The sequence below is a fragment of the Denticeps clupeoides genome, chromosome 13 (genome assembly GCF_900700375.1).
Source record: "Denticeps clupeoides chromosome 13, fDenClu1.1, whole genome shotgun sequence".
NCBI classification, from domain to species: Eukaryota; Metazoa; Chordata; class Actinopteri; order Clupeiformes; family Denticipitidae; genus Denticeps; species Denticeps clupeoides.
Window position 1 is genome coordinate 16,429,358 of NC_041719.1, and position 21,314 is coordinate 16,450,671.

At 42.2% G+C, this 21,314-nt stretch overlaps 5 protein-coding genes across 8 annotated transcripts; 2 read left to right on the plus strand and 3 right to left on the minus strand.

The window, feature by feature from the left end:
• Positions 1 to 100: 100 nt before the first annotated feature.
• cep19 (centrosomal protein 19) lies at positions 101 to 3,078 on the plus strand. Its single transcript, XM_028999804.1, has 2 exons — positions 101 to 418; positions 1,583 to 3,078. The coding sequence occupies exons 1-2, from the start codon at positions 289 to 291 to the stop codon at positions 1,939 to 1,941; spliced, it is 489 nt and encodes a 162-aa protein (XP_028855637.1). The 5' UTR covers positions 101 to 288; the 3' UTR covers positions 1,942 to 3,078.
• On the minus strand, positions 2,031 to 5,491 carry ing5a (inhibitor of growth family, member 5a). Its single transcript, XM_028999801.1, has 8 exons — positions 5,289 to 5,491; positions 4,466 to 4,537; positions 4,210 to 4,376; positions 3,896 to 4,007; positions 3,729 to 3,822; positions 3,396 to 3,531; positions 3,238 to 3,299; positions 2,031 to 3,126 (listed from the first exon to the last, which is right to left on the minus strand). The coding sequence occupies exons 1-8, from the start codon at positions 5,323 to 5,325 to the stop codon at positions 3,087 to 3,089; spliced, it is 720 nt and encodes a 239-aa protein (XP_028855634.1). The 5' UTR covers positions 5,326 to 5,491; the 3' UTR covers positions 2,031 to 3,086.
• On the plus strand, positions 5,483 to 10,036 carry plekhb2 (pleckstrin homology domain containing, family B (evectins) member 2). Of its 2 annotated transcripts, none has more exons than XM_028999803.1 (8): positions 5,483 to 6,188; positions 6,479 to 6,530; positions 6,622 to 6,774; positions 7,378 to 7,480; positions 7,578 to 7,617; positions 8,162 to 8,245; positions 8,533 to 8,647; positions 8,875 to 10,036. In XM_028999803.1, exons 2-8 carry the CDS (start codon positions 6,494 to 6,496, stop codon positions 9,009 to 9,011), a joined length of 669 nt encoding a protein of 222 aa, XP_028855636.1. In that variant the 5' UTR covers positions 5,483 to 6,188; positions 6,479 to 6,493; the 3' UTR covers positions 9,012 to 10,036. The 2 variants fall into 2 exon arrangements, with proteins under 2 accessions (XP_028855636.1, XP_028855635.1); XM_028999802.1 differs by having other exon boundaries at positions 5,485 to 6,099.
• A 730-nt stretch (positions 10,037 to 10,766) lies between these two features.
• On the minus strand, positions 10,767 to 14,482 carry LOC114801651 (vacuolar protein sorting-associated protein 4B-like). 2 transcript variants are annotated; one of them, XM_028999797.1, is made up of 12 exons: positions 14,110 to 14,482; positions 13,690 to 13,801; positions 13,143 to 13,287; positions 12,976 to 12,981; positions 12,832 to 12,893; positions 12,641 to 12,760; positions 12,371 to 12,527; positions 12,074 to 12,222; positions 11,922 to 12,003; positions 11,604 to 11,823; positions 11,318 to 11,458; positions 10,767 to 11,245 (listed from the first exon to the last, which is right to left on the minus strand). In XM_028999797.1, the coding sequence occupies exons 1-12, from the start codon at positions 14,125 to 14,127 to the stop codon at positions 11,144 to 11,146; spliced, it is 1,314 nt and encodes a 437-aa protein (XP_028855630.1). In that variant the 5' UTR covers positions 14,128 to 14,482; the 3' UTR covers positions 10,767 to 11,143. The 2 variants fall into 2 exon arrangements, with proteins under 2 accessions (XP_028855630.1, XP_028855631.1); XM_028999798.1 differs by lacking the exon at positions 12,976 to 12,981 and having other exon boundaries at positions 14,110 to 14,479.
• Positions 14,483 to 14,740: 258 nt separating this feature from the next.
• On the minus strand, positions 14,741 to 20,268 carry ankrd29 (ankyrin repeat domain 29). 2 transcript variants are annotated; one of them, XM_028999799.1, is made up of 10 exons: positions 20,093 to 20,268; positions 19,588 to 19,698; positions 18,262 to 18,360; positions 17,886 to 17,984; positions 17,534 to 17,632; positions 17,331 to 17,429; positions 16,165 to 16,263; positions 15,767 to 15,862; positions 15,575 to 15,673; positions 14,741 to 15,432 (listed from the first exon to the last, which is right to left on the minus strand). In XM_028999799.1, the coding sequence occupies exons 1-10, from the start codon at positions 20,102 to 20,104 to the stop codon at positions 15,352 to 15,354; spliced, it is 894 nt and encodes a 297-aa protein (XP_028855632.1). In that variant the 5' UTR covers positions 20,105 to 20,268; the 3' UTR covers positions 14,741 to 15,351. The 2 variants fall into 2 exon arrangements, with proteins under 2 accessions (XP_028855632.1, XP_028855633.1); XM_028999800.1 differs by having other exon boundaries at positions 19,468 to 19,698; positions 20,093 to 20,111.
• Positions 20,269 to 21,314: the final 1,046 nt, after the last annotated feature.

Genomic DNA, 21,314 nt, shown 5'->3' on the forward strand with positions numbered 1-21,314 from the left:
TTTTTCTTAAAGAGGTATGGGCAGAACAGTTGTTCAGGAGCGGATTTTGTTTTCTTTATAAAAATTCTGACACTTTCAGGCAGTTGAATAGACAGCTCTGCAGCCTAGCAGCATTGGTGCGTTGCGTTCCGGTGAGAATATGTGGTCATTTTAAAACGTATTTATTTAGCTGTACGGATGGCGAGTATGTATTTTTGTTGGTGCAGGATTGTTGTCTGAGCCATAGCTACTCCTTGGCTTACTTCGCTTTCCACTGCTCAACAAATAACAGCCGATGGCACGCTAACTATGTCTTGCGCTGCTAAACGTTGCGGCGTGATATTTCGTCCGCCTTCGGTCGTATTGATTTACGAAGACAAAGACACAAACAAGATGCGGCGAAGAATTATGCCGGTTCGGAACTTCTCGCAGTTTTCAGGTAATTTTCATCTGAAAGTTTCTGCTCCGATTTCTACATTCGGTTAGAGATGGAAAACTAGCAAAAAAATAAACAAATCGATGAAAATGTTGCTAACCCACTCAGAGAGAGAGGGAGAGGAAAATATGTCATATATATATCTTATACGAATATATCTTTAAATATGTCTTGGTTGGTGTTATGAAACAGCACATTGACCCTGCACTTTTCTACAAACTCCTAATAACATCACCCTCTCAGTAAACAGGCCTTTTTCACTTAAAACCACAAAGATAAAGCTGAGCTGTGCAGAATCCTCTGACTGTGTGTGATGTGTGTTATACACGACTAGTAGTGCTGCTGATGCTCCCATTTTTGGGCAGTGGTTTCCTAGAGGGTAAGGAATCGGACCCGTAATCAGAAGGTTGTGGGTTCGAATCCTGAATCGCCAAGGTACCACTCTGCAAAGCACCGACCCCACACAACTGCACTGTTTCACAATGACAATCACTTCACTTTCTACAATGCATGGATGTCTTTGGATGCTCCAGTCAATATCTCTACAATACATGGATGTCTTTGGCATAGCATCAAAAGTCTAAATGTTCATAGTCCACTCAGTTAAAAAAACACACACATTTTGAGCATATTGAATAGAATATTGTCAATTTCTTATCAATTAAATAATTGGACCCCGATCAGTACCTGCTTACTGTACTCCAGGGTCACAGGTGCCAGAGTCCTTCTTGGGTAACTGGGCACAAGGCAGGACAAGGCATATTATGTTTGCAATATTTTCTTATTGGTTCATTGTATACTTGCAATATTTGCAATACTTTGATCTGTAGCAGTTGCTAAAGCATTTCACTGCATATCATACCGTTTATGACTATGTATGTGAAAAATAGAATTTGAATTTGGACTCACCTTTGGTGAGGTGCCAGCCCACCACAGCACTCGTAACTGTTAAGTCGTTTAAAATAAATATATCTGGCTCATGTTTTGTTCAATATTCCTTTTTTTTTTTTTATTCTTATAAAATATATATCTTGTAATGTTAAGGCTTATATTCTCAAACTATTATCTTTAGATGTTGAAATTTTATTGTACGAGAATAAAAGAACAATGCGTTACAAAGTAACCTGTGCTATAAATCACACAGTTCCTTTGTCTTTTTGTGTGTAGATTGTGGTAAAGCTGCGGAGCGGCTGAAACACAACGTACGCCACAAGGACTATTTAGAGGATGTGTCCGTGGCTCAGCTGGAGAGGCTCCATACTCTTCTCAGAGACCACTTGATGGGCATCAGTCTGGAACAGAGCCTGGCTGCCCAGCGGACACAAGACCCAAACGAAGAAGACCTCAATAAACTTGGTGATGAAGAGCTGGCATGCAGGAAGGCTCAGATGGATGAACTGTTTGAACGAAACCGGAAAAGGAAGGGAGATCCAGATTTTGTGTATGATCTGGAAGTAGATTTTCCCGATCAGGCAAAAAGAGAGACTTGTAGTTGGGATGAAGAGGAATCTGATGATGGTTTTTAGGGTCAATGAATGAATGAATCTCCAAACACGAAATTACAATTTTCCTCTTATCGGACATGTTTTTTAAAAGTCATGTTTGAACTCACAAATATCATAAATGCTGCATTTATTGTTTTAATATTTTTGTGAAACACTGATACAAAAGGTACAGCCCTCCTCCAGAACTGGGAGCCGTGTGCCAGGCAGGGTACAATCACAGTAAAAATAACCAAACCTCTGTCTTGAAAAAGAACATTTCAGTAGTTGCCTTTTGATTCGCCTGATGATCATCAGGTTGACGTCGGTAACAAATGACAACAATTACAAATTCAAAGCAGAATTCAACATCAAGTCTGCAAATTAAAAAAAAGTATGTCCTGCTGCAAACTCTTTAACAAATGCTGATTCTTATTTTATTCTTCACATTTACATTTGGTCTCAAACACAGAAAGGAAAGTGTTGAGCTTTATATCTGGACATAATTTCACAACCCGTATTTAAATTCAATGAAGAAAACAACAGCTCAGTAACAGCAGCAGACGTTTATGTGCTCGGTTATAATTATTACACAGTTAAGTCACTTTAGTTGACCGGGTCATTTTAAGTTTAAATATTCATAAAACTGAACATTATAGGACTGCTGTTCAGTGCTTAGAGTAGCCAGAACGGTGAACAACATTTCTCTGAAAGTTGTAAAGGTTTCCCCATTATAGTACATTCAAAACCAGTTAATTTGCTGTTCATTTGGATGGAGTAAATACATGTTTTCCTTTGGTTCAAGTCTATAGAAATGCTTTAAGTGCAATAGATGTGGAGTAGTTCAATTTTGAATCTAGACGTCCACTTTGGTGAGTGACAAAACTGCAATATATGGAGGCATAGGATAAAACTCTAAATAAAGCAACAATTAGATGTTAAATACAGGGATGAATTCAGTCAAGAAATAAGAAATATTGTTACTAGCAATATAGTAATTATGTACACTATCTGAGTCCCCACCCAAAACCTAATTTCAAGTACTTTTAGGGGAAAGAATAAAAATTCTCAATAATATTTTGTAATTATGTAAGGAAATAAGGTTGTATTTATATGTATAATATATATATCACTATTTTCTACATAAACAAAATACATTTATATAAAAATTTGTTAACTTTATACAGATCTTATTTTTTCTTCCGATCCTGGGTGCAACGAGGACAAAACCTAAACGAAAGAGAATTTAGGAAATGTATGAACTTTATTGATAAACAAGACTGTCAGATTCAATATTATCTGCCTATGGATTCATAGAAAAATATGTATTATTTCACTTACCATTTGCCTTTGGGTTTTGTGGTAAGATCAACACATGCAAAATGGAACCACTCTATTGGACACTGTTCAAAAAGTACATTGAAACATTAATAAATGCAATTAGCAAATGGCACCATGCACTGAGGTACAGCAAGAAATCATATTATAAAGAAACCTACATCTGGATTATCACATCCAATCATTTCACCATATGAAACCTGGTGGCATAAGCAGTAGGTTGGCTCATTGGGATCAACTGGCATGTCTAAGACATCTGAGGGCTGTACAGACAAGAGCGAATCCCCAAAGTCTGGGCTGAAAACGAAGACGGCATATAATACAAGCTTATTCAGTCATATTTCAAAAATCAAGTCATTGGACAACTCTTACTTATTTTACGTTAATATTTTAATTCCAATTCTTCAATGTTAGTGCAACCTAGTTATTTGCAAAAAATCATATATATATATATATATATATATATATGTGTGTGTGTGTGTGTGTGTATTTACCTTTTCATTTTTTTCTTTTTCGGAGAATCGTCATCTGACCCTTTTCTACCTCTAGCTTTTGGTCCTCGCTTATCTTTCAGTCCTCTTCCACTTTCTGCCAATGAGACCACAGAAGCCAATTAAAGCAACAAAAAAAACCCACAAACATTGGTTGGTTCTGTACCCACTCTTTATTGCACGGGCATCTGGACTCTCATAACCACTGAGGTCAAGCTTCTCTTTCAGTTCATTCTCAAAGCGTGCCAGATCTGCATCAAGCCGGCGAATGTGTTTGTCCACCTGGAGAGTGTGGTATTTAGGCAATATTCACTGATCAATGATATTCAGCGACACTGCTTATTGACTAAAATACCTGTGTGCCTTTCAGAAACAATTGTTGACAACATATGATAGATGTTAAATAATAGACATAATTCCATTCAGAATTACATATAAAAAAATGAATGGTGTTTAAACCACTTAATGGCAATAAAATAATTACCATTTCATATGTCTGCATAGCAAGCTGTACTTTGTCGTCGCTGTACTCTTTACACTTGCTGTAGGCATTCTGGATCTTCTGCAGATGCTCGACCCTCTGTTCAGATTCCAAACTTCGGACACTGGCAATGTATTCTTCTGCCAATTTATCGATCTCCCCCTTTTTTTCTATATTCAATTGTAAAAATAGTTTATATTAAGTGGACAAAAACTGCACGGTGGTTGGGTTTTCCCGGACTAACCGCATCCTCATTTACCTTCAGTTCTACTATCCAGCTCCCTCATCAACGTGAAGTTCCTTTGGAGTTCACAGGGCAAGTTTTCAATGCCTAGATTGAAAGAGGAACACGTTTCTGTAACCCAGACAAAGGTGAACGATTTGCACAGCATATAAAACTGCTTTGTGCGACTGACGCCTCGTGTTCTCTGGTGACCCCTGGAAGAACCGGGGTCGCCGACAGGCAGTAGACCGGAATTGTCCGGCGACTTTCCGTAGCCGCCTCATTCGGCCTGTGACGCACTTTCAAACGAACGATCCCGCCCTCTGTTTACTAGACGGCCAGCTGGGCTCGGGGAACTCGGCTAGCTGGCTACGAGCTAACTAGGTTCCCCCGAATCGCTGAAAATGAAAGCGAACACGGCGCTAACATTGACTGTGTGAAGAGTCCGAGTCTCGGACGATTTAATTCCCCTCAGAGAAGAAGTAAACGCCGAATCCGACGCCGCGCGTAGGGCTGCTGCTTCCTGGTCCACGAACTCGCACTTGAGCAGCTACGCAAGTTTCATTACCCGTGGATCAGTCACTCAAACTAGCACGCACAACACAGTCGTCCCAGCCCAACTTCGGGGTTACGACACAAAAAGGTTTTCGGGTATCGGACACAAAATTTGAGGTATAAAAGTATGGCTAAGCTAAGAAGCTACCCGGACAGCCTCGCTGTCAGGTCGCGGAACGCAAGAACGCCCGGCAGTCGCCAGTTTGTCCAAGCGGTTGGCTCACCAGTTAAATAACATTAAATACAATGTTAAATAACGTCAAATAGAATGTTGCCCTCCTCGTTAGATTCGGTTACTACTCACTGTCGAGATAATGTTCAAGGTATATTGCAGTCGCCATGTTTTGAGTTTCACTCTTTATTTATTACTGTTGATTGTTTTGCCCCTGTTCTCGCCCGCGTGACGAGCGAGCAAATTGAAATTATTCCTTATTAATAATTCATGACGACGTGTTTTGCCATTGGGCGACGGCGCCTTGTATTCGGTCTGCGCCGTCGTTGCGATTGGGCACCGTGTGGGTTTGGCTCATTTCGCCCCCAGGCCTGTGGAGGCGCTGCGGCTGCGCGACGTTTTCCGAACACGGCGCAGGTGACGGAGAGAGACAACCGCGCAAACGTGCATAACACACGGCAGCAACCTTAAAACCTTCCCTTCAAACGGCGTGTTTCTAGAAGGCCGTGCCGCCAGAAGAGCGTAATAGAATTGTTCCAACAGAATTCTTGTCGGAATTTCTTCCCAGTGTACACATGCACAAACAAACAAATAAGTAGATAACTAGATGGGGGATTATTAATAGCGAATAACCGGTAACAAAGAAAAGCCGAGAAGTCGTCAGAAACAGTGTGCGCATGCGTGGCAGGGAAGGGTAGGATTGTTACACGGCTGGAAAAAACGACAAAACACTTCTGTGCACCACTTTTTGTGAATTGTTGCATTGTCCATGAAATTATTAAGCTTGATGATTTAAGATCGACGACCTGCTATGAAATGGCCCCGTTTGCGTTTAGAAACGGAAACCGACGCTCTGGATCGTTCTGACGTCGGTCGGCTGATGCTGACGTCACTGGCAGGGAGGTTCTGTTGTGGTTCCGCGTTCTGCGACCGCTGCTCGGAGGTATACTGTTTCTATCACATCGTTAGCGACACACAGCAGGAATTATAAAATGAGGTTAATTCACATTAAACATATCAACGAGTTATGGGGTAAGTTAAGAGAAGTGTTAAGTGGCGATAGCGAGCTTAGTTCGCTAAACAGGTAGGCTTTTAGTGAACCACTGTTGGTTGAGCTGTAGCGAGAACCGGGTGTTTAGAACTCGTTTCGACTTAGTTACTTCTCTCCCCTTTAAAATGTTTCATTGGTTACTTATGGCCTGTGTCATTGAGGGCTTTGCGCACAGACTGTTGGGGACTGTGATACTGCAGACACCAGATCGCAGCTTTGCCTTTTAAAGAAACCCCAGTTTACTCTCAGCATTTTCTGTCTTTGTCTTTAGTGATTGTCTCCAGGGATGGCTTTTGTGAAAAGTGGGTGGCTTCACAGACAGAGTAAGTATGCTACATGGTTGTTCAGAATGTGTTTACTTTGTGTCTGTAAATATGAACTTCTTTGGAACGTTATCTACTCAATAACGCACAGGCACCATCTTGCGAAGGTGGAAGAAGAACTGGTTTGACCTTTGGTCCGATGGGCGCCTGGTATTTTATGATGATCAGCAACGGCGTGACATGGAGGATGAGATCCACATGAGGGTTGACTGTATCAACATCCGTAATGCCAGTGCATGCCGAGGTAAGAATGAAAGTGATATTTGTACATACAGTATAGGCCAAAAGTTCACCTTCTCATTCATATTTTCTTTTAATTTACATTGGTAGATTCTCACTGAAAGCATCAAAACTATGAATGAACACATATGGAGTTATGTACTTAACAAAAAAAGGTGAAATAACTGAAAACATGTTAGTTTCTTCAAAATAGCCGCCATTTGCTCTGATTACTGCTTTGCACACCCTTGGCATTCTCTCAATGAGCTTCAAGAGGTCGTCACCTGAAATGGTTTTCCAACAGTCTTGAAGGAGTTCCCAGAGGTGTTTAGCACTTGTTGACCCCTGCAGTCCATCCCAAACCATCTCAACTGGGTTCAGGTCCGGTGACTGTGGAGGCCAGGTCTCCACAAGTACATAACTCCACATGTGTTCATTCATAGTTTTGATACCTTCAGTGAGAATCTACTAATGTAAATGGTCATGAAAATAAAGACAACACATTGAATGAGAAGGTGTGTCCAAACTTTTGGCCCGTACTGTATATAGCCTGCTTTCATTTTGAGGAGACTAATGCTATGCTTGGTGGCCTGTGTGTTGCTCTTTGCTTGGGGGCCTGTGTGTACAGACCTGACACCATCTGAGGGCAAGAGCCGAGATGCCCTTCTGCAGATTGTTTGCAGGGATGGACGAGTCATCAGCCTTTGTGCAGACAGCTCTGATGATGCCCTGTAAGATGCTCTTATTCATCTCCTTTTGGAAATTGTCGATTGCTTAAGTGAGTTAATCCAAGTTGATGACTTGATAGCAATACAATAATTATTTCAGGGCTTGGACAATGGCTCTCCAGGACGCCAGAGTAAACACTGTAAGTAACTGTTTGCATTCTGGGCTGTGTAGTTGTGCGTAGTTGTGCGAATAGTTATTTTCATCTAGGCAGGGCAACAGAATAGACTATGAAGGTCATAATTGAATTTTTTTTTATCATACATTTTTGAAGACCAGCACACTCATTTGTGTTTAATTGTGTAAAGTGAATGTAAGCCTTTGATTGTCACTTTACACATGTACAGTGAGATTAAATGTAATTCTTCTAATGCAGACATATGTAGTACATAACACAAGATAAAGCAAATAGCTCAAGAAGTTCTTCAGCGCTATATGCATGTGGAAGTGAGTAATTAAATAAATGCGATCTTATGTCGACATTATTTAAATATTGCACAGTATACAGATATTTTGCAGTGTTTTCAGTAACATTAATATTAAATATTCCGGGGCTTGGGGGGTTAGTCTATGTAGTCTATTTGTCTTTGTTGTGAAGCACCTGTAGCGTCTTCCTGAGGGCAACAGGCCAAATAAAGAGCAGTCCTTGATGGACTAAATGAAAACGCATTTTTCTTTTGTTGTAGGTGGTGGCCACACCCCATGTTGGCCTCGCTGAAGAAGTCATTGCTTCAGCTCCTCCACCTTACTCTGAATTTCCACAAACTCAGGTAATGCTTCATTTCACTGGCTGATAACAGACCTCAGATCAGTTCAGTATGATTAATTCACCTTCTCTGTCATTATAACCACACCAACGGTTGAACAAACCCATTAAACCCAGGGTGGTAGTAGCCTAGTGGGTATTAACCAGAAGACCCAGGTTCAAACCCCACTTACTACCATTGTGTCCCTGAGCAAGACCCTGTAACTACTTTGTAAGTCGCTCTGGATAAGGGCGTCTGATAAATGCTGTAATTGTAAATGTTAACCTGTCAATTCTTGGTCTCTCGCGCAGGTTTACTACCCAGACCAGTATGGAGGATACGTTCATCCACAAGTTCATGGCACACAGGTGGTTTATACTGCTGATGGCCATCAATATGCAGTCGCATATCCATATCAATACCAAGGTAAGGATTCCATGTTTTCCCTGCCCAAATGTGTACTGTACTGTGTTAATATGAATACATTTACAAATATTCAGAGATGTCGAGATAATACTTAACTGAAGCAATTAACATAGTTTTTATTCTCCCTTTGCATATATAAGATGATTGTATTATAATGTGCACAAGGGTATAATACCTTTGTCTGTTCAAATATGCAAATGAGCCAGTGAAAGCTTTTTCCCTTTCAGGACCATATTCTGCACCTGCAGTCAACCATGTCATAATTGAAGAGCGTCGCCGTGACGATGCAGGGGATGTAGCACTGGGCATGCTCGCCGGTGCTGCTACTGGATTGGCTCTTGGTTCCCTCTTCTCTGTGTTCTAATATACATCTTGAAACACAACCTTCAGCCTCTGACCACTCATACTGTCCACACAGTTGCTTTGTGGTTTAACCACAGCAGTGTAATATTTATTTGCTTGGCTTGGAGATGTATATTTGTGGTCTGTGTATAAAATTAACCTTTTGTCCTTTGTACCAAAGACCTTTTAACTCATGTCACACTTTGCCATGCTGTATAGAGTGTGATGGTAACTCTTCTTTATGACTATGACTCTTCGACACCACAGTATATCACAAGATATCATTTAAGTAATTCAAATAAAAAAGCTAAACAAACACTAAAAAAAGTGAGAATTGACACCCGTTAATTTTAATTTTTACATTTACATTTAAGGCATTTGGCAGACACCCTTATCCAGAGCGACTTACAACGTGCTTTCAAGTTACCATCGAATATTTAATAAATGGGCGTCAATTCTCACTTTCTTTCCAACAAACTGGAATGGTAAATATGTTATTCTTTTCCATCACATTCTAATTTAATCTAATTAATTAATTAATAAGGCCTTTGCTGCAGGAGGATGTAAGCTTGTTTCCCCATGTTGCACTTTGCCTTTGTTTTGCACCTGTAATGCTGTCTTTCACTGCCTTAATTTCACCCCCCTTTTTAAGCCCTTTGTGTGCTCTTCTGTTTCGATATATGCTTTATGTTCTCATTTAAAAAGGGATGCTTTTGCTCAATTTGGACTAAGAGCCAACAAGTTGATAGTTTTGTCTGGAATTGGAATCTTTTGTGTTTTGAGGGCATTTTCATAGATCACAGTAGTTTAATTTTTGTTTTCTCAAAGGGTTTACAGATACTTAAAATATTTAAGTTACTAAGGGTGAGGTGAGCCCTGTTTCACGTAGTCATCACTCATCTGTTAACCAAAAGACACTTCTCATAACAACACTAGGACAGCACTTAGTATGAAACTGGCACTTTATTGCTTGTGTGGGTATGGATTATAAAAATTTGCATCATATGTACTGTAAATAAACAAATAAACTCAGATCTTCTTGTAAAATCTCATGATTGTGTGAAAGAGAAAACCTGCTTAGAATAACACATGCTTGTTACCCTATTAGCCATATAAGTATATTATAACTTAACAATTTATATAGTATCATCTAAATGTGAAAGGTTAAATATTAATAGTAATAGAAACTTTACTGCAATATGCATGTAATACATATATAAAATTAGGTTAAGGAGCTCATTGTACTATATATACACTCCCCTCAGCCACAACATTGATTTGCTCATTCAAATTGACATATTAGGCAGCAAGTGAGACAGGTAGTGCTGGGAGAGGGCTCTCAGAACACAGTGCATTCGATCTGGACCATGAGGCAAGGTGACCTGAAGATTTATAATTCTACATATCATGTTGATCTGAAACTGTGCAGTGTTGCAGAGCACATAGACAATGCAATTTCCTGATTACAATTTCTTCCTTAAAAATCTTTCCATGTAGCCAAAATTCAGGAATGGTTTGTCGAGCAAGACAAACTTTACGGTGTTGTTTTGACCTCCACATATCACAGATCTTAGAAAGCCTTCGGGCAGTAAGACTGGGACAATAACAATATTACTCAGTTGGGTTCAGTGGCGTAACATGAAGTCATCAGCCCTCTCCTTTAATAGACAATATCCATTATCAAACAAAAGCCTTGTTTCAACATATTGGTATTTCTTGACTTTTCCAGTTTACTCTAAAATTATATTATAACAGTAGCCAATATAATGATCTTAAATAATGCTTAGAAAATGTAATTTTATTAGAGAAGCATAAAGTTTACATTGCTGTTGTGCAAGGTCAGTCTTTGCAAAATAAATACTTCTGTTAGAACTCGGTAGGTTGCGCAATGGCTGACAAAACAGCACATAACACAAGGCATGTGCATACATTTACGTACAACATTGGCACAGTCGATATGATAAATGCTAATTCTACTTTGGCACATTCTATTCACTCCTTTATTAATAAACCCCTTCTATACAGAAGTCAACTATGTAAACAATAGGATAGGCACATATTTAATGTAAAAAAGACAAAACCCCTTGGACTTAAACAATGAACACAACAAAAATAAAGAATTCCAGTGGCCACCTCTGATTCATCTCTGTGTTGTTAACCTTCCTGGCCGAAGTCCTCTGTGAACTGCTTCAGCTTCTCCAAATCATCCTCATTCACAGTGGGCTTCGTCTTCTCAAGTGACCTCAGCATGTCCTCCTGGAAACAAAAGCTGAGATCAGCGACCTACCGCAGCTCTGCAGTTCAGTCAGGCAGGTCATCTGTCCTTACCATGCCAACAATAGGCTCCAAAAGCTCATCCCCTGCCACATCCACCCAGGTCATCTGTATGGCACTGGGATCAGATGGAGAGCAAGGAGTCAAGAGGTTCGCAACAATCACATCTGGGTTGTTCCCTTGTTTGCCTCTTACCTGATGACATAGGAGAAGATGGCATACGTAACAGTATTAGCAGGGCAAACCTGAGTAGAGCTTTGAATTGTTCTGGCAAACTGTCAGGGTTAAGCGTAATGCAGCGGGTACTACGCGGTTTGGACGATCAATGCACTTTCCATACCCGCTTGAAGTGTGTGGCTGACTGCACTTTGCGGATAGGCTGCATGAGAGCATCCCGCACAACAATGCTGACATCTGCACCCGAGTAGCCCTCAGACTTCTGTCCCAGGGTGACAAAGTCAGCGTCCGTGAGGTCATTAGGGGTGGAGCCCAGATGTAACTTAAACATAAAGGAGCGAGCGTGTCCTTCAGGAAGGGGGATGTAAATGCGCTTTTCAAACCTGTACCAAGTACACATGCAGCATTACATACAAACCAAGGCACTTGCATGTAATTTTTGCTTCCATTTAGGTTCTTCAAATGTAATGCAAGTCTTTACCGTCGCCTAATAGCGGAGTCAAGCGTCCATGGGATATTTGTTGCACCAAGAACAAGAATTCCTTCATTGTCGTTCCCAACTCCTACAAAGTGAGAAGAATTGTAAGTTGAGGGCGCCCATCTTTTGTGAAACAACCCGGGTGTCATGCTCACCCTGCATCTGGACCAGGAACTCAGTCTTGATTCGACGAGCCGCTTCGCTCTCATTATCATTTCTTGAGCCACACAGGGAATCAATTTCGTCAATAAAAATGATTGACGGTTTGTGCTGCCGGGCCAGGGTGAATAGGTTCTTCACTAGTCTGGACACAGAAAAGAAGGTAGCAAAGTGATAAAATGGTGGAAAATGTGTTTTTTTTTATATTTTATATTTTTTATATTTGAAATGCTCAAAACATATTTTTATTATGATGTAGAATACTACAACATCTTGAATGCACAATGTCTCACTTCTCACTCTCGCCGAGCCATTTGGATACAAGGTCAGAAGAGGAGATGGAGAAGAAAGTTGAGTTGTTTGCCTCTGTGGCTACAGCTTTAGCCAAGTAGGACTTTCCCGTTCCAGGAGGACCGAAGAGCAGGATACCCCTCCAAGGGGTTCTCTTTCCTGTAGAAATATTGACCAACAACTGAGGTGAGAATATTTATTCCTCAAATATGGCACAAGTCTTCTGCATTCATCTTGAGATGTTGGGAAGGTGGACTCTTCATCCTCCGTACCTGTGAACAGGTGGGGGAATTTAATGGGGAGGATGACCGCTTCCTTTAACGCCTCTTTGGCTCCCTCCAAACCTGCCACATCATCCCATTTGACGTTCGGCTTCTCCATGACAATCGCACCTGTGGCACATGACAGAAAGTCCCACCTTCACAGCCCATTTCATTCGTACAAACACTGACTATGTCCGTACCTTGAAGTTGGTTTTGAAACTTCTTTTTTTCTTGGGCTTCATCATCATCATCACTGTTGTTTCTAGGAAATATGTACCACAATCTTACGCAGGCTTGCATAGAATCAGTGAATAAAGAAAGTATCACAGATGTTCCTGCCTTACATTTCACTGTTGAAACGAAACAAGAGGAGTCTACATTAGAGACTGACTGATGACTTGGTTCTACTGACAAACCCCACATATTACACGAACGAGTCAAAGGATTTCAAAAAGACAGCGTTGCTGTCAAACTCTTCCCTGATTTCTAGAAACCCCAAAGGATCTCTTACCCTTTGTTATCACTCTCTTTGACAGGTTTGGCTGGTGGAGCATTCTCCTTTTTTTTCAGGTACGTCTTCAGCTGTTCCGCACGGTCCAGGTAGTCCGAACACTTTGCCCTGATGCTTTGTTTGGACTTCTCCCCTTGAGCTTCATCTGCGAAAGAAAGAACGTCAACGAGGGCAATCATTTAAAGTATCATGGCAGAACTACAGCAATTCAATTTAATAGGTCAAAATTAGAATAATGTAAAACTCCAAATCTGGACAGCTGCTTAACAAAATTCATCATCCCGGGTTATTACAGGTTGACTGAAGATGGAAGAAATCTGGTCAAATCCACACGAGTACAGTATCTACTGCATTAGCAGATGTGGATTTGACCACATCATTATTTCCATGGTGTTTTCACTCTAAATGACCCCAGTGTTCCGTACAACCGTAACACACATCTTCACAGTCGGGTCTCTTCAAGATGATAAAGGGCATTACGATCAAGCTCTAAAACCGACTAAACCCAACTGGCCTGAGTAAAAGGGAAAATACTTGCAGAACATACATTTCACCACATGGAGAAAGTACTGTATTGCGTGCTGGTACAAGCTCAGTGCTTCCTTGTAGTTCTTTGCTTTATCTTCTTCTGCTGCTCTATTCGCAAGGTCGATGGCTTTCTGCGGCGGGGGAAGAAACAATCCAGACCAAAGTGAACGGGCGTGTCCACATCTTGTTAAACAAGATGCTTTCCCCGATGACATCAGGAAAATTACCACCAGTCACAACCTGAAGTTGTAACATCTTTCTTATTCTATAACAATGTATTCAGAAAGTACCTAGTTCCTCATTTTAACTGGTTTAATAGGAAGTCGACGACCATAAGTTACTGAACTGTGTACTTTATTACCAAGTATTAATTGTATGAATTCCCTGTATTTCATGATTAATTGTCCTTCGTTGTAGGAGCACCATCTCCATCGCTTACCTGTAAGTTGTTTGTCATTTTGCAGATAGACGCGTCCAAATTGACTAGTGCGACAAAACCAGGTAAATAATAGTCCCAGACTTAAATATAAAAGGCCATTTCAGCTCCCGGGCGCACCTACACCACCTGGCATGGAGGCGAGGGAAACAGGTAAACTGCAGCCTGGGCTTCCGCGTTACCGGCGCCCACGTGACCCCCAGTCGCGCAACGCGGGCGTCGAGGATCCCTTTTAAAGGCCAAACTCCTACACGGACCCGCGCCGCAACTCGTTACGCGTGACGCGCTTTTCCGCGCTAACCGGGCTTCGGAAGGTTCAGTAAGTTTTGTGCCGCCTGCGGACAGGCAGCGGAATCGGAGCGACGCCGCCCTCTAGCGGACTGAACGCGTTCCTGCTCATCCAACCGGTCTTTCCAAAGTCACTGCGCTCCCAACCTGCCACATGCACCAACTATGCTGTTAAAGGTCGCCCGAGCCTAATTAAATGGTGGCTGGGGAAAAAAAGCATAATGAAAAATCCAGGATGAATTATCCAGAAGACTCCTGGGTAATAATCTATCTAATCATATGATGTATGTCATATTCGTCTTTCCTTAATGGTTTCAATTCGAGACAGAAAGTAAGGATGTGTAGGTATAAGTCAAAAACATTTTTATTCCACATTTCCACAAATGTAAAGTTTTCCTGAAATCAGAACTCAATTAGCAAAATATCTATATATTTAACAGCATCCAACATGAAAATATGAGCAAAGGTGGCAAATTCCAAGAGAAAAAACAGAAACAACTCTCTCCAAATATGGCGCTGAATGATGATTATGATCATGTAATGAGGCTTTGAGGATCAGACAGCTATGAAAATCCCAAACTGTCCCACAAGACCGTCAATATTTTTTTTTTACAGAGGCAGGGTCTCTCAGTTTATTGGCTCATACTATGTGCGTTTCTATTGAAATAAATGCATAATGCTTAATGTATCTCATGTAAACTATATTACATATTTTTTCAATGCGTGTCAAAGTACAGTTGAAAGGATGATATGGTGAAAAATAAAATGTAGCTCGGTGCAGAATTTAGCTGAGAAACCTTTCCTTGCACGTATTCATAACGCCACATGTGTAAGCAAGCACCACAGGATCTCTTGTTTTTGTTCTTTTTCTTAAATGCCTCTGGAAAATTCCAGATTTCAGTGGCAGGGACTACAATATTTTCTTTACAGTGCAAGATGTCCAGAGTCCAATAGTCATCAACTTCCATTAGAGAGATTAGGTCGTAGAATCCTAAGGATGCATTCATTCTTCGTTAGATCAGCAGGGAGATCGTTATTCTGTAGGGCACAGTGTAAGAAGAAAGCAGTATTAACAGTGACATCTGACTGCCTTCTATCCCACTGAACCTCGAAATGGACCAATGCCACAGATCTCTGAGGATCTCTGTCTGCCAGTCTCCCAGAGACAGCCGAACTCTACCTTGTTGGGTAAAGAAGGATCAGCATTCGCACTCAGCAAAAGCGCCACCGTTTTAATGTTCCCGCCCATCACTGCGGCATGGAGGGCTGTAGAGCCGTTCTGCATGGTGTGGAAGAGAGTTGGAAATGTTCTTAGTCCTTCTTATATTGTCACTCAGTTCCAAATATAAATCATGCAGTGAAACATTGCAACCTTTAAAAGGCCTAAAGCCGGAGAGAATTTCAGCAGCTCCTCAATCACAGCATTGTGTCCCTTAAATGCCGCTTTGAAGAGAGCAGTAGAGCCATCCTTCACACCAACATGGAGAGACATGAGAAGTCAAACTTTACCTCATGAACATATTCATACATACCAAAATTATTCAATAGCTTTACAACTGATATTAAAAATAACTGTGGATAATTCGTATAGCATTAAAAAGAAGGAGTGCCGTAGTTAACCAGGGAATTCTAGTAAAATTTGTGTATAAATAGATGTCCACTGGTGCATTATTAATGGTCCTTTTGATAATGGTCCAGTTGATAAAGAACCTGGTTGCTGGTGGTGCAGTTGCTGTACGGCGCTGCAGCAGGTAAGAAGGTGTGCGGTACCTGTCTGTCAGCATCACGATCGGCACCACGCAGCAGCAGAACCCTCACCACCTCACTGTGCCCCATCTGTGCTGCCATCCACAAGGGGGAAGCGCCATCCTGCAGTAATGCATGCGGGAAAGTCTGAGGTGAGACAATACACAATACTTAAACTAATTCTTTACCATCTGATTTGTGTAAGAAAACTAGACGGGGCAGTAGTGGCCCAGCGGTTAAGGAAGCGGCCCCGTAATCAGAAGGTTGGAATCCTGATCCGCCAAGGTGCCACTGAGCAAAAGCACCGTCCCCACACGCTGCTCCCCGGGCGCCTGTCATGGCCGCCCACTGCTCACCAAGGGTGATGGTTAAATACAGAGGACACATTTCACCGTGTCACCGTGTGCTGTGCTGTGTATCACAATGAATATCACTTCACTGTCACCTTTCACTTACAACAGGGTGCATATTTTGTGTTCATAGGTCGGTACCTCCAGGAGTTTACGATGTTGCGATCGCAACAATTACCGCAAATTCAGCCAATCAGCACGTTTTGCACTTTTGGCGAATCACCGCAACTTTAACTTATCGCAGCACTTTCTACATTTTGTGGCAATCTAATGTAATCAGTTTTACTTCTGTGTTACCGAAATGTGCGACTGGAATGCTTCTCATTTACCCTCAACAATTTCCGATGAGTATTGTGTTTTTGTGGAGGATTGTGCACAACAGTTTGCAAGTTTTCTGAACCAAAGTCGGGGTTAACTATTGCTGTTGCTGCTGCTAGGCCATTATTCACCGGGCTTATGGTTGTAAGGGTTGTACTGCTCCAACATCTGAACTCAAGTTCAATGTCAGGGCCCTACTGGCAACTCTTTTCTGTTTCACTAAAGTTTTTTTCACAAATTTAGATCGCAAGGGACTGATAGTTGGGGTCCTAATGAACTAGAACTGACGGTGACCTGAAGGCACATTGTAAGTCGCTCTGGACAAGGACGTGTGCCAAATGCCATAAAAGTAAACGTGATAGGCAGCAAAGTTCAGAAGGGAAGGTCACTGTTACCGTCGCTCTCCGCTGTGCTTGTCATTCCTGGCGTCAGACTAACTCAATAATGTGCGCCATGGCGTGGCCTCCACAAGGACTTCATCAGTCAGTCGAAATACAAGCGTAATTCTGGTCTTGGGATTACCTGACGTTGCTGATTTACTTTGGCTCCAGATGTCAACAACTGCCGTGCAACTGTTAAATGACCTTCCTGGGAAGCCAGAAAAAGTGGAGTTGCTCCATCCTGACACACAATGACAGAAAAACGGGCAGAAGGGGAGGCTGGGGTGATGATGCTTTAAAAGAGTCAGGGCTTCTGAGAATATTTAGGCTGTAGAAAGTACTCACATTTAACTGATCGTGGACGCTGGCGCCGTTTTTTAGCAGCGTCTCAACTACTCTGGAGTGGCCGTGCTGACAGGCAGCGGAAAGGGCCGTGCCGCCCTCCTTCCAAACAACAAACTTCAGTCAAGAATGTACCTAAGCATTTTTACTCAGCCAAGTTCTAATCTAGAATTAAAATGATAAAATTGTATTATATTTTATCTTTGAAAAACTGATCATGTTTTGCTCCCTCTAGTGGTACGCCAGGAGACGCGAGATGATTGTTAATAGCTGCTGTGTGTTCTTAATATCCTCACTTGGTGTAGTGACAGTGAATGACAGTCAATATTAGAAATAACATGCACAAACACACTACCTTTGTCCGAAACTCAGTCGAGGCTCCAAACTCAAACAGCATCTTGACTATGTCATTGTAACCCTGCTGAGCAGCTAAAAACAGAGCAGTGGATCCTGTCTGCAAAAAAAAAAAAAGAAGAAAATTCCCTGATCCACTCCTCCTCTGACTTATTTTTGACCGGTAACTATTTGAACAAGCTATTGTACAGCAGTTCATCAGACACGATGTGGTCCACATGAATAATGCAGCAATTCCTGCTTTGCACAGGAAGTGACTGGTACTGTACTGGAACTGATGGCTCCGGGCGCGGTGTACTGATGCATTAGTGCACCACCTTCTAAACAAACACAAAAAACCGAGCACAGCGGTGAGGCTTAGGACTTGGCGCACGTACCTCCCTTTGCAGGTTGACATTGGCCCCCTGCATGACGAGCTCCCTGGCACACTCATGATGGCCACTGTATGATGCCACCATCAGCGCTGTGGTACCATACTGGCGGTGGTAAACAACAGCATTAAATAGTCATAGCAGTAGTAGTTCCACAATTTTAATGGGTAATAGGAGATGCTTAATAAAATAATGTTATGTCATATATGTGACCTTTTAAGTCATATATAGGGAAGTGGTGGCCTAGCGGGTAAGGAAGCGGACTCGCTTCCTGCAGTAGGTTGCCGGTTTGAGTCCCGATCCGCCAAGGTGCCACTGAGCAAAGCACCGTCCCCACACACTTCTCCCCGGGCGCCTGTCATGTCTGCCCACTGCTCACCATGGGTGATGGTTAAAAGCAGAGGACACATTTTATTGTGTCACCGTGTGCTGCTGCAGTGTTTCACAATGACAATCACTTCACTTTTCATATATTACATAATTTTATTTCATATAAACACAGTTGAGATATGAGATAAATCTTTCTAATCTATAACCTTCATTGTCGTTCAAAAGTTTGGGGTCATTACGATTTGTCCTATTTTTTTTTTTTTTATGAGAAACTATTGTTTGGTCTGTCATCAGATGGGTGAAAACTTGTCCATGTTGTAAATGTCTGTTAATGCAAAAGTTTGTCTTGAGTTCCAGAGGAATTCTGTGTTAGTTAACCCAAATCTGTCACTTTAAAAGCACAATTTATTATTAGAATTTTTTTAAATTATCTTAGTATAGTGCTGCAAACATCTTGGGTGATTAACAAAGCAATGAAACTAGCCAAATTCACACTAGACCAGTATCTAGAGCAGTATATTCAGTAGATGAGGGATCAACTACTAAATTATTTCAAATGATGGTCAATTATTCCTTTTGTCCTGTTTTTTTTTCAAGAACATTTGTAAATGACCCTAAATTCTAAATGGTAGTGTATATAATACACACATCCACACTCAACCTCTGCTATTCCTGAATTCCGTTGAGCTGACATTGCATTACATTTAGGAGACGCTCTTATCCAGAGTGGTTTACAGTCACTGATTTAAAGACAGTCCCTGTGGGGACAGTCCCTCTGGAGCAGTGTGTGGGGACGGTACCTTGCTCAGTGGCACCTCACTGGCACCATGGCGGATCAGGACTCAACCCGGCCACCTTCTGATTACGTGGTCGCTTGCTTACCCGCTGGGCCACCACTGCCCCACTTGATCACCCACTAGGCTACTGGCACCCAAACGTAAGTTTCTGGATCCTCTCGCTCTCCCATCACAAGCGCGAGGCTTGCACAGGGTTAATCCGTACACTGTCTTTGCAGTCCGCATCCACGCGTCCACTGTTCAGGAGTAGCTGAAGCAGGGCCAGGTTCCCTTTCCGCGCTGCCCAAAACACAGCATTGGCCAAGGGCGTTTCCTTCTGCAGAACACAGACCGCTGCGGTCACTTGCACGCATGCACAGGTGAGGCACGGCAGATGTGACGCCAGAACTACTGCAATTCTCCTGACGCGTGTCAATCAGAATCAGAAAACTTTATTAACCCCGAAGGAAATTGCTTAATCACCATCACAGATGCTTCATGCAAAGGTGTAAATGATACAAAATACCCTCTTCACCAGATCTGGATGCGTTGTCAGGGTTCATCAGAACTCTGACTCAGCTAATATTCATGTCCAGGACGAACAGGTTAATATATATCTTCTGAAAATAAGCGACAGAGAGCATTTTTGATCCTATGCATAATACCGTCTGCATCAGTCTCCCAATGCGCTGCACCATGCACGCCACAGCCAGGAGCGTGCGGCCTCTCACCTTAAACGACATCCCGTCCACGCGTGTTTTATTCGCGACGCATCTCTACGCCCCACGCCGGAAAACGCCAAATCACAGCCGGGCGCGGCAAGACCCGCCAGCTGCCGCAGTGACGTCCGCCTTCCGTCAACCCCCTCTCTCCACCCTCCACCCTCCACGTCCACGTTTCCTTCCCCCGCGTACGACCCCTCGGGCTTGTTTACCACAGCAAGTGACCCGATATGGACAGCAGGGCGACACCGCGGCAGGCAGCGCGCCTGCTGGCCACGACAGTATGGCAAGCCGTGCGTGCCAACGCACGCCACTTTCCCGCCGCGATTTTGTAGCGAGTAAACGCCGTTCAAACATAGTGCTAAAACGCCGAGAGAAACGGCGTCGTGGCTGTTTGAACGGCGTCGTTTACTTGAACCACTACTTTAAAATCGCGTGGTGAGAGTAGAGTTCATTGGTTCCGTTGGCTTGCCATAGTATGGTCCCTGCAGCCCCGCTGCCACACGCCGCCTTTCTCCTTAGAATGCGCTTCGAACCTTTAACCTTTTTCTTCGTGCATTTCACAAAACTTTATGTATTAGTGCGCACATCTTGCCGAATATTTATTTATTTGTGTCTTTTTTTTTGGTCACTACACCATTGTTATTATTCCATCAAGTCAGATTTCATTTTTTTTATTCTGCAAAGAAATATGTTGAAACCTTTAGCTTTGGGTGTTTAAAGTTCAGCACTGTGCAGCTAATTGATTATGTGAATCATTACCTTCAATCAGTACCGCTCACCTTCACAGTATCAAAATAGCTGTCAAGCAACAAAGGTCACACTGTAGGTCGTCCCGAGCTCATCGCGTCTAATAACATGTTTTGGTCTATATTGGACTATACTTACCAGAGATGTGCTGTTGTAGCCTGCACATTAACAAGATGTTGTCATGCCCTAACCATAGGTGTTTAGTGTAGAAAAATTGAAATGTGCAATTAGGGCAGAAAAGTATATAGTGCGGTGAAAAGAGAAGACCATTTCTAGGGACCGGTTGGTTCATAGTTCTGATGGTTCATATATTATTCGTAATATTAAATGTTGCACCAATGGTTACAACTGGAATTAGAGTTGGATGGCCAAAACGTAACAATACATAATTCACCCTGAATATACATAGTTCACCTTTACCAAGAATCTGTTTTGTAATTATGTTGAGGTGACATTGTGACTCGCCTGTCATGGCAGACCC

Coding starts and splice junctions, on each gene's coding strand:
- ing5a (XM_028999801.1), bottom strand. CDS start 5,325: ATGGCGACTGCAATATACCTTGAACATTATCTCGACA. Junction 4,008..4,209: donor CTATGCAGACATATGAAATG/GTAATTATTTTA, acceptor CACACTCTCCAG/GTGGACAAACACATTCGCCG. Junction 3,823..3,895: donor AGATGCCCGTGCAATAAAGA/GTGGGTACAGAA, acceptor TCTCATTGGCAG/AAAGTGGAAGAGGACTGAAA.
- LOC114801651 (XM_028999797.1), bottom strand. Junction 11,824..11,921: donor GACTCCGCTATTAGGCGACG/GTAAAGACTTGC, acceptor TACTTGGTACAG/GTTTGAAAAGCGCATTTACA. Junction 11,246..11,317: donor TGGAGCCTATTGTTGGCATG/GTAAGGACAGAT, acceptor TTTTGTTTCCAG/GAGGACATGCTGAGGTCACT.
- plekhb2 (XM_028999803.1), top strand. CDS start 6,494: ATGGCTTTTGTGAAAAGTGGGTGGCTTCACAGACAGA. Junction 6,531..6,621: donor TGGGTGGCTTCACAGACAGA/GTAAGTATGCTA, acceptor AATAACGCACAG/GCACCATCTTGCGAAGGTGG. Junction 6,775..7,377: donor TAATGCCAGTGCATGCCGAG/GTAAGAATGAAA, acceptor CTGTGTGTACAG/ACCTGACACCATCTGAGGGC.
- ankrd29 (XM_028999799.1), bottom strand. Junction 15,863..16,164: donor ATCGTGATGCTGACAGACAG/GTACCGCACACC, acceptor GTTGGTGTGAAG/GATGGCTCTACTGCTCTCTT. Junction 15,674..15,766: donor CGGCTTTAGGCCTTTTAAAG/GTTGCAATGTTT, acceptor CACACCATGCAG/AACGGCTCTACAGCCCTCCA.
- cep19 (XM_028999804.1), top strand. CDS start 289: ATGTCTTGCGCTGCTAAACGTTGCGGCGTGATATTTCGTCCGCCTTCG. Junction 419..1,582: donor GAACTTCTCGCAGTTTTCAG/GTAATTTTCATC, acceptor TTTTGTGTGTAG/ATTGTGGTAAAGCTGCGGAG.